Below are 16,025 nucleotides of genomic sequence, written 5' to 3'. Positions count from 1 at the left end.
TAAACCACTTGTAGAGCTATTTGCTGAAAAAGCCAGCGTAATTCTGCTCCTATATCCCTGACTGCTATAATATAAAGTTAAAAGTCATTCTTCTGTAAATATTTAGAGAACAAAAGGTCAAAAATAAAAACCTGAAAACTTAAAACGTGGATTCTTGAATATGACCTCGCACAGAAACAGCCGAAATTTTCAGTGGAGGATGGGCCCACACATTTTGACAAACGAATGAAAAATGTATATTAAAGGGCTTGGAACTAGTCACAATTAACATTGGTGATAAACTATCATATAAATACACTAATGTATCCTTCACTAACCTGCCCTGTGTTGCATTTAAAAAAGTGTTAATTTAAGTACTAATTTCCCCTCATTCCGATGTTTTACTTTCATGTATCATCTTTTCAGCATTGTGTTGTTAAAACGTAGCATTGCAATTATATGGGTAGTCACTGCAATTTAAGTTGGATTAATTGGGAAATGGATATTATGTTGTGCCAGCTGAAAACAGGAACTGGGAAAATGCTGATCCTGTAGACTTTCGCTCTTAAGTCCTCTACTCCTTCAGCTTCAGTGTCTGCTTGCATTTCCAGGCTGCAAGTGCAGTGCATGTGCAGCAGGTAAACTCAGTCAAAACGCTGTAGTACCCACAATGCAAAGCTATGCTAGCTGGTCCCTAGCAGAGCAGAGCAGAGCAGCCACACACACCGCGAGCAAAAAAACAACAACAGGCTACTTTCCGAGGACGGCAGCTGCATGGATAACGACAACAACGACGACCAGGATTTCGCGCATGCAATGATATTTCCTTAAACCAAAGTGCATCCTAGCCTTATAATGTGAGTACTGTAGCGTCTGAAGTGTTTCCTCACCAGCTGAAGTGATATTAATCCGTTGGTTTTAAGTGGAAACTGTTTGCAGGGCTAGCTGGCTAGCTCGCTAGCTATCTGCGCCCCTCTATGTTTGAGCGTCTTCCGGCAGCAGCGGCGGCGGCGGCAGCAGCGGTGCCATGAACAGTGGACTCCCAGCTTCAGCCGCTCCGCTCGGGGGTGCCGGGATCATACCAAATGTCAAGGTGAAGTTTTGCCGATACTACGCGAAAGACAAAACGTGCTTTTATGGAGACGAGTGTCAGTTCCTGCATGAGGATCCGTCTATGGCCAGCCTGCCGCTGCACGCCGGCGCTGCTGGTGGTGGTGGTGGTGGTGGTAGCGGCGGCGGCGGAGGAGGAGGCAGCCCCGTGCCGATGTCCATGGCCGGGGGAGGCGCGGCTCCGGCGGGGTACTCCCTCGGCGGCTCCGCGGCAGCCTTACCGGGCGGCGGGGGAGCCGTGGTGCCCAAGAAGAGCGAAGCACTGGGGCCTGCAGGCACGTCTCTGGAGGGGCAGCTGTTAACCAGTGAGTAACAATCACAACAAGACACAAGGCCTCACACGAGGAGACTGACGGCGACTTTACTTTTGGGCCTTGTGGGACTCGTGTAAAAATCTAGCCCGAGGATCCGCCGAGGCCTGTTCCCCCCACAGCACAACGTGGGTTGCATTTCCCTGCCAGACATGATGCTACCTCCTCCCGCGTACACAGCTAGTTGGCCCCGGTCCTCTTAGTGTGTCTGTGAACTCCTTTTGTCTGAAGATTGTTAGTTGTGCCCGGTGTCAACATGTAACATTAGCCACGCTGTTGCAGCTCCCACGGAGGAGGAGGAGGCCTGTGTTTGTGTCACAGCTGTGAGTGGACAGAAACCCGTGGGCTAGTGCGGCTAGTAGCTAAACTAGCGGGAGCTAAACTAGAGTTAAACTGGCTGCTTTAACTAACTTTAATACATCTGTTGAGGCATTTAAAGGTATTATAGACAGTTTTGGTTGTGGTGCAGTTAGTCTCCTTTCCCCAATTTAATAACTTTGTTTGCGTGAAGCCCAACTTTGCTGTTTAGATACAAGTTTATTAATGTTTGCTAACATTAGCATAGCTTCGCTTTAGCTGTTCACGGAGCATTGTTTTTACTGTGTTGATGTTGTTGTGTTTAGCCAACGTAAACAAACAACAAGTAACTAACACTCAACGTGCACCGCTAGTGTTCACAGTTTCCTACGTCCAGTTTTAACCAGGAACATCTGTAACAAGTAATATTCACCAGAAAGTTTTATTTCTGTAAGATTATTCACACTTTAGTAGCGCACCCTGCAGCTGTATAGTAAGTTACTGTTTACATGCTTTGTGATTGAAATAAACACTGAGTAGTGCTGATATTATTATCACTGTGAAGTTATTTTGATCGAAGGAGGTTTTGTTAAGTTGTTAAACTTTATTTTCTTTTTTTTTTTAAATCATCCACAGTCCCAGGGATGGAGGGCGCAACCCTGAGCGATGCCAATCTCACCAACTCTTACTTCAGCAGCAGCTTTATTGGGGTCAATGGGTTCGGAAGCCCAGCAGAGTCTAAATACTCAATGATGCAGGTACAAGAGAGAAACTGTTTGTTCATGTGGGGTACAAAAGTGTGAGACAGCGTGAATGGGAAAGTGCTCTCTGACTTTTGGCCCTCTGTTTACTATCATTGTGAACATACTGTCTAACATTGACTGCTTTAAAATCGATATCAGTGTAGTTACCTTTCTGTTTACATGACTGTAAATTCCCTGGATAAAATGAGGCGCTACATTATCTGATTAGATGTCTTGCATGTATTTGGTTTTCATGCAGTTAGTTTAAAATGTTTTAAATTTACACACATTGTATCATAAAAGTACAGTTTGCTGACAGTGTATGGATAAATGTGAATTCACATCAGTGTACCCACTGTAACACATCTGTGCTCTCTTTAGCGAATGACTACCAGCAGCAGCTCTCCCAGTCTCCTCAACGATGGTGCCAAGAACTTCAGCCACAGCACTCATGGTAGGACTGATACATATGTAAATAGATGTTTGTGCTCTGTGATGCAGGACTCAGCAGTCATGCACTGAATACTGTTCAAGTCCTTACACTTGTGGCTTTCCACAGATCCAGTGAACTCTCCGACATCCTCACTGTTCAGTGATTTTGGTGCTCTTAGCATTTCCCAAAGGAGAAAGGTGAGCATACTTTTGTTTGAGCAGGTACTCAAAAACATGTGCATATTCGATATGTCCAACTTTACCTTTGTCTTTTAACAGGAGTTGTAGATTTCGATTAATTCTTGTATGCTTTTCCTTCTCTCAGCAAACTCCAAACCCGGCAGCAAGTGAGTTTATCCCAAAGGGAGCTCCACGTATGGCCACCATGGCCCAGTCCACTGTCCAGGCCTTCCCCTCTCCTCTCTTCCCACATCCTGCTCTCAGCACTTCAACAGCTGCTGCACTGGCCCCAGGTGGGATCCTTTTTTTTGACAATGACCAACTGAGAAATCAACCTGTTGTATTTGCTTTGCTCCGCACCTTAGCAACTCAGTTTTGTTAAATTACACTTAAATTTAGGAGTTCCCCCTTGTGTATAGCAACACCGTTGCTACTGTAAACAAAACAAAGAACAGAAAGACACGGTCAAAATGTGTTATATGTGTGAATTGCATTTGGTCCGTGCTAAACTGAGGATGTAGTTTGAAGCTATTGTGGACTGCTGTAAAAAAAAAACTGACATGTCTATGTCTTATTTGTATTCTGCCAATTGTCACCTGAGTTTAGCGCTGTATCAGTTTGCTGTCCTCTTCCCCTCATATACAGCAATTTATTACAACTAAACTTCCAGTAAGTCTGTTCTCAGTTATGCCATTATGTTGTCAGACAGTTCAGGTATGCAAACCATCACTAAGCTGTTGCCCGTAACTACTAAAATCCTACTTTTTTTTCTTTCTTTTTTAATTGCCATGGCATTGTTTAAAAGACTGTGCAGTTGTTTTGGCTATATTTACTTGTAGACTGATCACTCAGGAAAATTACATTTACAGGATCTGCTCTCTTTAGTTCAGCACTTAGCAATGACTTCTCTCTCTCTTTTCCCACTCTTGTTTGGTTTATCTCATTTTAATTATTCCTCTGTCTCCTCTAGCACTAATTATACATTTGATGATAGTAGTTAATTTGCTGTAATAGAGGCAAAGCTCAATTAATTGGAAGAGCTTCTTGGCTTTCATGCAGCTTTGGAGTGGCTGTGAAAACAAGGTGGCAGCCAGTAACAAGACGGTTCGTGTCCATACAGCATCCAGTTATATATTAGGTTTATACCTAGTCTTGTTTGAATGAAAGTCCACATCTTGTGACAAACATGCTGCCCGGTCTCATGCTGTCTTACAGGTTGCAAACACCTCCGTAATACTTGTTTGCACCAAATTATTTTTGAAAGAGCAACAGCCAGTGAGGAAACTCCGTCATATGGCATTTATCTGACAAATGGTGGAAATGTCCAACTTAAAAAGGCAGATCTCTTTGCTTTGCTTTTTGTTCCTTTCAAACATTTGCATGATTGCAGCCATGTCTTATTTTGAAGTAATATTTCCCTCTGTCTTCTTCTTTTAGGCATGTCCTTGTCCGCGGGCTCGTCTCCTCTCCACTCTCCAAAAATCACACCGCACACCTCACCTGCCCCTCGTCGGCGCAGTCATACCCCAAACCCTGCCAACTACATGGTGCCCACCACCGCATCTGACCCGGGCCCCCACATAATTCAGAAGGAGACTGTGGGTGGTACCACGTACTTCTACACGGACAACACCCCGGCGCCGATGGCTGGGATGGTAGGTGCTGCACCTGAAAGAGCGACGCTTCACTTTGCATGCAGCATTTAGTTGTAGTCGCACCGCAATCTTAAAAACACAGTCATTATGGCCAGAAGGGGGTTGTTATTCGGCTTCTAATGGCACGGTTTCCGATTTAAAGTTTCAATTTGTCATGTGTTGTTTCGTCACGTTCAGCTGTGTATCCTGTATGTTTCTTGTTTGGGGGGGAAAAGAACACATGTATGGCTGCACTGGTTTTCATTTCTCAATAAATAGGAAGCTCTGTTTTTCTGGTTTCATCACAGGTGTTTCCTACTTACCATATCTACCCCCCTACTGCACCCCATGTGGCTTACATGCAGCCGAAAGCGAACGCCCCGTCCTTCTTCATGGCTGATGAGCTCCGACAGGTATCGCCCGCTCTCCATCCTCCCTTCCCATCAAACAGCCCTCTTGCCCACCTCTCTGGAGAGCATGTCTGATTGTGGTGTCCTTTTTGTTTCTCCCCTAGGAGTTGATAAACAGACATCTGATAACCATGGCTCAGATTGACCACTCAGAGAACCCAGGTAACAGGTCTACTTTGTTGTCGCCCATAGGGTTGTTATGGATTAGGTCATTTACTGGCATATTTACAGTTTACACATCCTGAGAATAATAATAATAATAATAATAATAATAATAATAATAATAATAATAATAATAATAATAATAATAATAATAATAATAATAATAATAATAATAAAAACTTTGTGAAGAAGAAGAGGCCACTGAGATGCTCTGTTGGTGTTGTTGCTTCACAAAGAAACAAACCAGTGTTGCTTGTGTACATAAATGAAAAGGTAATTGTGCAGCACAGAGTTGAGCTATATATAATTATATATGATACATTTGTGGTTTCTGTTTGTCGTGTTGGTTTTGTTTCTATTCTCAGACATGCAATAATGCGCTCAACTGTAAACTATCAAATTGAGTTATATTGCAAATGTGAAAACAAATCACAAAGTCCATTCTCCAGTTGTTTTTTGTTTTGAGTGTGTTTATGGAGAAGTTTGAGTGTGTTTTTTGTTTGTTTGTTTTCTTTCTTTGGCAGATGTACCATCTGAGGTGGATAGCTACCATAGCCTATTTCCCCTCGAGCCCCTCCCTCCACCAAACCGCATGCAGAAGACCAGCAACTTCAGCTACATCACCTCCTGCTACAAGGCTGTCAACAGCAAAGATGATCTGCCTTACTGCCTGAGGAGGATACATGGTGAGAAATGGTCACGTGCAACAACTCTGAAAAAGCCACTGTGAGAAATGACGTCATCGGGTGGTGACGCGTATCTTAAGCAGCCAAAAATTACAATTATTCAAGTAGCTTGAATTCCTCTCATGTCATTTAGAAGAAAACGTGACATCAATGGGTTATATTCATCTGGTGTTAGATCTTAATTTCCTGCATGTCTGTTGTTTATCCTTAAAATGTGTTCAGGTTTCCGCCTTGTTAACACCAAGTGCATGATGCTGGTGGACATGTGGAAAAAGATCCAGCACTCCAACTCTGTGACACTGAGGGAGGTCTTCACCACCAAGGCCTTTGGAGACCACTGTAAGTGTTTACAACCAGAAAGTATTCTGAACCCCTCACTGCTTTCATTGTTTATGTGCAGATTCGTTATACAGTCATTTAAATGAAGGTTTTCCCCTCATCAGTCTAAACCCAGTGACCAATAATGACAAAGACAAAATGATTAAAAAGGAAAATCAGAAGTAGTTCATTGAGGTCAAGATTCAGACATATTCCCATGACACTTGACATGAAACTCAGGAGCCTCCCCTTTTTATCTTCATGTTTGAGATGTTTCAATACCTTGATTGGAGACTGTTGATTGAATATGATTTGGGAACGCACGACTGATATTGAATGTCAGCTATGAGAACTAGAGCTGAATGACTGGCCAACCAGAGCAACAGTGGGAGAGAGGTCTTGATGAGAGAAGTGACCAATAACCTGGTGGTCACTGTGGCTTCTTAGATCACATGTCACATCAACCAAATCCTCACCTCGGTGAATGACATGAATATGAAAGTCCTCTTGAGGCTTTGCACAGAAGCATTTACAGGACTGTGACAAGCCCGGCCAAAGCGTGAAGCGAACTGTACGCTTTAAAACCACTGCAGGTCATCGTGCAAACTAATATTTACTACTCTTTAGGCATTGCATTCAAACTCTGTCATTTTGTCACCAAAGTTTTATGTAATTTGTAATGATTAACACTAGCAGGTTACGGTTTTGGGTTTATTTCCTTTTATTTAATGGTTCCATGATGGTAAAGAAAAAACACTTGAACCAACACTATACAGGCGTTGATGAGAAATTAACCTAAGTGGCTGAAAGTATTGATCTGATTTGAGTTTTCTGGCCCCCAACCGTTGTCCACTTCTTGTTTCACAGCATTGGTGTTCTCTTACGACTTCCATGCGGGCGCAGAAACCATGTTCAGTAGACACTTCAATGACCCTGCTGCAGACTCGTACTTCACGAAGAGGAAGTGGGGTAAGTTGTTGTTCCAACCCTTCCTCCCTCGTGCTGAATTAGACCTATCATCACTTCATATTCCCTTTCACACCTCCGTGCTTCATATTGTATATTTAGGGTTTGTTTACTTGTGTGTCAGTGAAATCATAAGCTTCGCTCTATTTAGGTACGTTGTGTCAGGTTTGCAAAGCCTACATTTAGTGTTTGATGGCTTAAACTGTGCACATGAAATAAAGACGCTCTCTAAAACTATGCTCATGGATGTCCGGGGGCTTCAAAACAGATTTTAAATGTTTACACTCTTTAAAGTGCCCTAGTTTTGACAGTTGGCATGCGTGTCTGTGAAAGAGAGAGACATGGGGAGTTGGAGGAAACTGTGGCTGAAACTGATCCTAGGGCAGGTGCTGTATGGCCTACCTACAGGAATGCACGCAGAGGAAGCAAAACCATTCAGACCCTTGGAATGGCCAGTCTGATGCAAACTCCTACAACATACTATAATGTATTACTTGAACACAAACATTGTTTTGACATTTTGGCCAACACATTCTCTTAGTGACATTGTGGCTTTTGTTGTGCAGCACACACCCTAACACTTTGCATCATTTCTTAACCTCATGCAGAGTTGCAGCCCATTTCACATGAGATATGTGCACTTACTGTACATGTGAAGTCATGCACACATGATTTCTTTGAACTGTACGCTGAGTTTCCTTTAACATATCATCAACGGGAATAATTTGCAGATTTATTGATGAAAGAAATTAGGTTAAATCAGAGGAAATTGAGAGTGTTTCTTCTTCGTCACATCACAACTGTAAGAGACGGTTTATTCTGTAGATAAGATAACCAAGGAAGTTCATGACAGTTTGAGGTTTAGTACTCAAGTAATGTCTAACCCTCCAGACTGTGTGTTGTGTGATAAAGCGTGTGTCTGTGTGCAGGACAACATGAGCCGCCCCCGCCACGGCAGCATGCGGGTCTGCTCCCCGAGTCTCTGATCTGGGCCTACATCGTCCAGCTCAGCTCCGCGCTGCGCACCATCCACACTGCCGGCCTTGCCTGTCGTGTCATGGACCCCAGCAAGATTCTCATTACTGGCAAGACCAGGTACACACACACACACACACACACACACACACACATGGACTAAATGCCTCAGCACGGGTAGATAAGTGTTGTTGATTAAACTCTGTTAACATGCAACTATAAATGTCAGTGTAAGTTCACAATTTAATTTCCAACTCATTGCAGATAAGACTGTTAACTGTAAATACATTAAAAGCGGAAGAGCATTTTTAGAGGAGGCTTCCTTTTTTTCTACAACCATGCGAGTGTTCACACACACACACACATGCATAGAAACTAATGATGACATTGTTATCTTTTCTTTGTAGGTTACGGGTGAACTGTGTTGGGGTGTTTGACGTCTTAACATTTGACAACAGTCAGACCAATCATCTTGCCCTAATGCCACAGTACCAGGTACTCACTGCTTATGCTCACTCGCATGTCTCAAAGTAGTTGTGCTGCATGTACAAAAGGTCATGCAGTCATACATGACTTTCGGATGTCTAGTTATAGTTCTTTTTTTTTTTTTAGATGTCCGCATTAACACAAAAAAACTGTGTTTTCTCCTGTAGCAAGCAGACCTAGTGTCACTGGGCAAGGTGGTGCTGGCGTTGGCATGTAACTCCCTGGCCGGCATTCAAAGGGAGAACCTGCAGAAGGCCATGGAGCTGGTGTCTATCAACTACTCTTCAGACCTCAAGAACCTCATTCTGTAAGAAACATGCACGACACAGCGCATGTTGTCCATTTAGTCTATAGATTTCGAATCGAATGGAGATTAGTTGATTGAAATACAAAAGTAAGACATGACCCAGAAGCCTGTAGCCACGCCACAAAATGACCCATGCTTTCCAGTTGAGGAAAGATTTCAGACAAACACCTGACAAACGTTTAAACAAACAGTAAAACGAACCTGTTTTTTTACCTATTAAAAAAGCACATTTCTTTACGTTGAGACAATTTCAAAACGGTTCAGTCTGCTACAGTCAGAGATACTATGCATTCAGTCATCCATATGCTCTTTATCTGGGGCCGGATCACGGCAGCAGCTGGCTAAGCAAGTTAGTCCAGAAGTCTTTCCACCAAGCAAACTTTTCTAGCCGCAGCTGGGGATTCCTGAGATTATTTAAGCGAGATAAAATGTATCTGTTAGGCATGTTCTGAGTCAACCTTGATTAATGTGTAATTATTAAGATGCAGGTTGACATGTGTCGTTATCCACCCACTCCAGATCTGTTTGTGATGTGGTTTTAGTTGTATCAGCAGCTGTTAATTTTTGATTAACACTTGATTAAAAAATTTAAAAAAAAACGTGGAAAATGCTGTCGGCAGCACTGAGAAGCTTAGACAGTGGGTGTCTAATGATCTATACTGACAGTCTAAAGTCAGTATAGATGCAAGATCAAATACACATGTCATTACATATGTAGAAGTGTGAACTTCCTGTATTCAGATCTGAGCACTGACCTTTTCACAGGACTGATATGGTCATATGGTTACCAGTCATCTCAAATCTATACAGTGTTTCCAAACCTGTCTCTGAGATACAGCTGGAGTCTAATTAGCCCATTGCATTACCTCTTCTAATTAACACCTGAGTTAAGTACCTGTAAATAGCTTTACACCTGTAATGTTTCAAATGTGTTTAATTTGACAGTTTCATGTATTTTTACAAAATACTTAGTGCTAATTAAAAATAGAGCAGAGCTGCAGATGTCAGATGTTGGGAATCTTTACATTTTTGCACAGTTTGGATACCCATAAATTAGTGCTTTCAGACTTGAGCGTTGGCCTCAAAGTACTGTAATTATCACATTCATTAGAGGAGGAGTGTGTGTGTTTACGACAGTGTGTGACAGCATTGGGCCAATATAATTACAACTCACCTGGGTAAACTGACTTTCTTGTGTTTTGTGTGTGTGTGTGTGCAGGTATCTGCTGACTGAACAGTCTCGCCTGCGCAGCGTCAATGACATTATGCCGATGATTGGAGCCCGATTCTACACACAGCTGGACGCGTCACAGATGAGGAATGATGTCATTGAAGAGGATCTGGCCAAGGTATAAGCAGGATGCTACCTTCATCATGCTCAACAGTACTTTGACAAACACAAAAGAACGTTTGTCTCTCTCACATGGCGCCGAAGGACATGTGAAGCACGCGTGTGTGAAGGTTGCATGATTCAGTGAAGTTCTTCTCAGGCTGATATTGTTAGGTGGTGGTCAGAAATAGGGCATTGGTTTAGTGAGTTAAAGAGGGAAGTAGTGTGCACACAGGATGTTGTACGGTGTATCGTAGGCTTTGCAGTCTCGCTTTGCGTTTAGTTTCCTCATGTACAAGTGTGAATGTGTGAAACAACCAACCTTCGCCTCGTCTTTTTTTTCTTGCTCATGCTCCGACTTCCCCTTTACTGTTCGACTCTGTACGCATCCACCAAACCAAAAGGAGGTAGATTGTTGTCGACTCTAATGCAAATGATGTCAGTTTCTGCTTTTATTAGTTGTTCAGTAAACCTCACTGAATATCTCGTCAAATAACTTCACTGTTCAAATGGGAAGATATCAGTAATATTAGTTCATAGAACATAAGATGACCCCTTTGTAGCAATAAAAATTAGGCTTTTTATTACTTGCCTTTTTGTCATCACCCTGAGTAAAAAGTAGGTTGAACAACACATGGCTGCTGATAACTGCACTGGTGGGGCAGTGAAAGTGTTTCCTGTATATCAGGCCATCTCTGTTTTATGTGTTGGTTGAATGAAAAGCTGCTGCAGAGGCACTGCTGTTTTCTTTTTTTTTTGCTGGGTTTGCAATTGTGTTGATCAGATTAGAACATTTTAAAACATGTGAAAAACATTTCTCAATACAAAAATCTGAAGATGAAGAGGAACATGCCTTTCAGAGCTGCGAGCTGTGGCGTGGCTCGGTTTTCATGTAAAAAGTTGTGGGGCTTTTGTGATGGCATCATTTCAACACGCCTGTTGTGTCAAACTGTGGCCGGCACGTTTCCATTTTTAAGTTCAATGTTCATGACCAAATAGCATTTTTTAATGTTTCAAACGGATGTGTGGTTTGTATGATTATTATAGTGCATTGCAGCTGGGTGAAAAAGTATTTACATTTATGTTCAATGCATTCATCTTTCTCAGTAATTTTGATGACATGATTGAAATGCTGTCATTAGAGTCGTTATTTTTATCCAAAGGTCTTTGAGGTGTGATGAAGCCATGTTCCCATAAAGCACAGCAATCACTTTGTTCCTATCAATGATGAAACGATTATTCTCAGTGATCAAAATAACAGCTGTGTGTGAAGGTAAAGGTCATAGCAGGTTTCTGTCGAGGCGCATTCACCTGTTGCAGAAAAGACAAAACACTCAGTTGTTGGGTCTCCATTAATTTTCACTTTGTCCAACAGTGGAGAAAACGTTTGACAGGGTGAGACAGGCAGGGAGGAGGAAGAGAAAGGAGAGACAGGAGTAAGTTATATCTGCAAAAGACGAAAGGTGAGCTACAACTTGATGACAATGTTACATAAAGTCAGAAACATCAAGTTTTTCCGCACATGTTCAGCAGCGGGATCTGAGAAAATATTCTGCAGCCGGCCACCGTTGTCTTCTATCTGCTTTCATGAATAGTCAAAACTGTAAATGAATGTAGAAGAAAAGGAAACGCAGCCTCCTCCAGTCGACTCTCAGTGAGGAGGAAGTGTTTTCTGGAAGCTACGAGAAAACGGGGACCTGCACCGTTTACGGACAGACAGTCAAGTGACAGAGGTTTCAGTTTCTGATCAGTTCCCTGCAGCAGGTCCATTGTTTTTAAGGAGGAATTCCTAACCCATTGTGTTTGCTTACGTTGTATTTCCCTTTTTTGTCTATTTATTAATTTTTATTCATCCCCCAGCCTGCAGTATGAAGCTATTGGTGTTGGTGTAGTTTGGTGTGAGAGTGTGTGAACCATACTTTGCATCATTCAGCCTCCAGCAGCAAAGTACTTTCCTCAGTTTGTAGCAGTTTTATTCTACTTCTTTCTTTTCTCAGTTTGCCGATCTTAAGTTCTCACAGGTTTGTGCAACTGCTCAAAAACCTCCTACTTCTGCAGGGATGCCTTCTACATTTTTTTCCCCCCGGAAATTTAAATATGTTTCGAGGCCAATAACTAAAACCGTTGTTCATGTATTTGCAGGAGGTGCAAAATGGCCGCCTCTTCCGTCTGTTGGCCAAACTGGGCACGATCAATGAGCGACCAGAGTAAGTCGAGCATTTGCAAACACAGAGTTTATGTGTGACCCGTGTCTCTGGTGTTACTCCATGACCTTGTCTTGTGTGAATCAGGTTTCAGAAGGACCCGACGTGGTCGGAGACGGGAGACCGATACCTGTTGAAGCTTTTCCGGGACCACCTGTTTCATCAGGTGACAGAAGCTGGAACGCCATGGATCGACCTCAGCCACATTGTATCCTGCCTCAACAAAGTTAGTGAGATTTCTTCTTCCTTCTTTATTTACTCTTTTAATGTTGATGGGAGATGTACAGTGAGATATTGAGGAGAGAGACAAAGGGCCCGGCTGGGATTAGAACCTGAGCCGTGTGGTGAACACTGAACCTAATCTACCAGGTGAAGCAACTTTTTAATTTGTTTAAAGAAATGTTAAGTGGCCTATTTTCATAACATCTAAGGTTTCACATGTACTTGTGAAAAATCACGCCTTTGCCAACTGATTGCGGAAATAATGAGTAAAAGCAGGTCTGATTACGGCTTCCATTACTGACATTTAACATTTGGCGAGCGGCTGCTTACGGGCAGGAGCAGCAGATGTGACGTTTGTTAGGTCATGTTCTGCTTTGCTTTCCGGAGCCACAGCAAATCTTATCAGCACTCAACTTAACTTCTTGTAGTTTTTTTTTATTTTTATTTCCACTTCTGTTCCGCTATTTGCTGTTTCAGTCAGAAGCCGGTTAAGCGCGGACTGTCTGTGGTACTCACGTCTTTGATCAGTTTTATTATTACACACATGACTTCACACACGCTGTTGTATCCTCTTCCTCTCTCTTAGTTGTACGAGATCATCTGGGTTCACAGGAAGAGTCTATTTGCTCAAAATTAGCACTGCAGCCAACAGTTATTTACAGTGATTAACCTGCTGCTTTTTTTTTGTTTGCCTACCATCTCATGAAAGAAAGTAAAGTGATTCGATTGACAGAGGTCAAACCACCAGCCATCTGATTAGCGGACTACTCACTGTCCATCCAACCTGCAGGAGCTGAATAGTTTTTTCTTGATAAAACTAAAATGTGTCACAACTTTGTCATGTTGTTGACAACATCAGCATCGTGGAGCAACAGGGACCCCACCCTGCAAATCATACTCTACAGACGTAACAAAAGTCACTTAAAAAAAGATTTGCAAAGATTAGCATTACAACTGAAACTGCATATCTACTCTCAGTCATCAAAGTTCCTTAGTAAAGTGTTGGTTCTCGATGTGCTTGACACTTGATGGTGGAGGAGAGCACAGTGCTCCCTTAAAGGGATAGTTCAACATTTTGGCAAATTGGCCCATTGTCATAATCCCTATAGTCATAGCAGTAGGTTCGTTACCTTTAATTGTTGGTGCAAGCTGTTTTTAGAACGGCGGAGCAGAGCCGTGAGCTGCTCAGAGCTACACTACGGAGGCTGATGGCATTTCTTGGTTTCCCTCATCAAATTAATCAAATACACAATCCAACAACTCAGAAACGCTCTGGTGGACAAGTTGTGACCTGCACATTCACCACGCTATGAGATAATAACAGAATGTTACCAGACAGAGTTGTTTTAGAGGTAAATGCAGAGACTGCTTGCTGAAAAACTGCCTATTGACGGGAACGCGCATCAGCGGTTTTGCATGAATTTACCTCTAAAACAACTCTGTCTCATAACGTTGTGTTATTATCTCATAGCGTGGTGAATGTGAAGGTCAGGAGTTGTTGGATTGTGTATTTGATGAGTTTGATGAGGGAAACCAAGAAATCCCATTAGCCTCCGTTGCGTAGCTCTGAGCAGCACGCGGCTCTGCTCCACCGTTCTAAAAAATAGCTTGCACCGACAATTAAAGGTAATGAACCTACTGCTATGACTATAGGGATTATGGCAGTGGGCTAATTTGCCAAAATGTTTAACTATCCCTTTAAGTTTAAGACATCACATGTGATTCACATCAACAAACTAATGACTGCGTCCCGTTAGCAACAAACTTTTCATGGTTTTGCCACTCGTCTGAACATTAACTGTTTCTTCCTCCCTCAGCTGGACGCAGGCGTTCCTGAGAAGATCAGCCTGGTGTCTCGGGATGAGAAAAGTGTCCTGGTTGTCACCTACTCTGACCTGAAGCGCTGCTTTGACAGCACCTTCCAGGAGCTGCAGGCTGCAGCCTCCGGCTCTCTGTAGCGCCCCCTTTGGGCCCGGGGTGGGACTGCCCGGACCTGGAGCACACTATTGCACTACAGCGGAGGACCAGGCTTACGGAGATGACATCAGCATGGCGAAGGCAGCGGGGCAGGGCTTCGTGAAATTCAGTCACATACACTGACCCTGTCCACCAGGATGGCTTTTTCTAAAGTGTATTTTTTTTAGTTTTCCTAAACCCCGCAGCTGAAAATTGAAAAACAAAAGGAAAAAAAAAAAAAGAAAACGGACAAACACGGAAGCTGTGACAAACAAGAATGACATTTTTTTAGATTTGGGGAACAAAACCAGAAACAAACCATGAGGTTATAAACTTTTTTCCTGCTTTTATTGTTTATTTCTACAGTTGGGGTTTATTTTTCTGAGGAGGATGCACTAAGATTTTAATTTTTTTGTTAATTTTTGTTATTTTTATGAATATGTGTGAGTGGCCTACAGGGTGTACAGAGAGAGCTAAAGCCACACATGGACATCAAAACCAGAGCAGACTCGCAATTAAAACAAACACCCAAAAAACAACAAAAAGAAATCCAGCTTTTTACTGACTGCATCTCTCATCTGGCTGGAGACCACACCCCTTCATTCTGACGCACTAGGAGATGGGGCACACCACTCGAGGCTTTCATTGGGGCGGGGTGGCACCTGTTAAATGAAATGGGCCAGCCCACCTTTGCCTTGATTGTTGGTTCCCCCCCTCAGAAAGGACAAACCACTTGGGTGGGTGGGACGGGTTCTTAAAACTGGAAAAAAAAAAAAAAAAAAAAAAGTGGATGGATTTCTGACATTTTAGTTCAGGAGGTTGGAGGAATATCAGGCTCATAGGTGCAGGAGGAATGGGTGGGTGGGCTAGAGAGGGCCAGGATTTGGGTTTCTTGGTGGGGGCGGGGTCTAATGTGGTTTCTGTTGGCACTGAGGAAGGGGTGTCTTCTCCTGATGCCGTCTATACCAAGTGTTTGTTACATAATGCAGCAACCACCTTTTTGGTTAATGGACGCTATTGTGACATGAACTGCTCACGGACGGCTCGTTTCGTTTGGCTGTCCAGCACTTGGGTGTAGCCCCTCGGGTGGGGCTTCTGTTGAGGTGGAGCCACAGCTGCCTCTTTGTGGAATGTCCTTATTTTGTCCCCCACCCGTCCTCCTGCCCCAACGTCCCCTTTTCTCTGTCCCTCTCTCTCACTCTCCCCCCTCTTCTTTCTCTTTTTCGTCCCAAACTTCACTTCCCCTCAGGGGATCTGGGCCTCTCTACATTTGAGAAAAAGTTGATGCTTTTTGTGACTTTTCTAGCTGGTTTTTCT

General features: G+C 43.0%; 1 protein-coding gene across 1 annotated transcript; it reads left to right on the top strand.

The window, feature by feature from the left end:
* The first annotated feature begins 620 nt into the window (after positions 1–620).
* On the top strand, positions 621–15,252 carry pan3 (poly(A) specific ribonuclease subunit PAN3). Its single transcript, XM_083995584.1, has 18 exons — positions 621–1,394; positions 2,334–2,455; positions 2,822–2,894; positions 3,000–3,070; positions 3,198–3,345; positions 4,490–4,707; positions 4,995–5,099; positions 5,201–5,258; positions 5,783–5,944; positions 6,167–6,283; positions 7,130–7,231; positions 8,158–8,323; positions 8,611–8,698; positions 8,857–8,996; positions 10,216–10,345; positions 12,469–12,533; positions 12,618–12,756; positions 14,570–15,252. Exons 1-18 carry the CDS (start codon positions 1,007–1,009, stop codon positions 14,708–14,710), a joined length of 2,433 nt encoding a protein of 810 aa, XP_083851710.1. The 5' UTR covers positions 621–1,006; the 3' UTR covers positions 14,711–15,252.
* Positions 15,253–16,025: the final 773 nt, after the last annotated feature.

This window comes from Trachurus trachurus, assembly GCF_905171665.1.
Source record: "Trachurus trachurus genome assembly, chromosome: 20".
In the NCBI taxonomy this organism is placed as follows: domain Eukaryota; kingdom Metazoa; phylum Chordata; class Actinopteri; order Carangiformes; family Carangidae; genus Trachurus; species Trachurus trachurus.
This window is presented reverse-complemented; position numbering and strand designations above follow the sequence as displayed.

Excerpts from the sequence above, each read along its gene's own strand:
- pan3 (XM_083995584.1), top strand. The coding sequence starts at position 1,007 with ATGAACAGTGGACTCCCAGCTTCAGCCGCTCCGCTCGGGGGTGCCGGG. Across the intron at positions 3,071-3,197 it reads GCATTTCCCAAAGGAGAAAG|CAAACTCCAAACCCGGCAGC; the intron begins GTGAGCATACTT and ends TCCTTCTCTCAG. Across the intron at positions 12,534-12,617 it reads ACGATCAATGAGCGACCAGA|GTTTCAGAAGGACCCGACGT; the intron begins GTAAGTCGAGCA and ends TGTGTGAATCAG.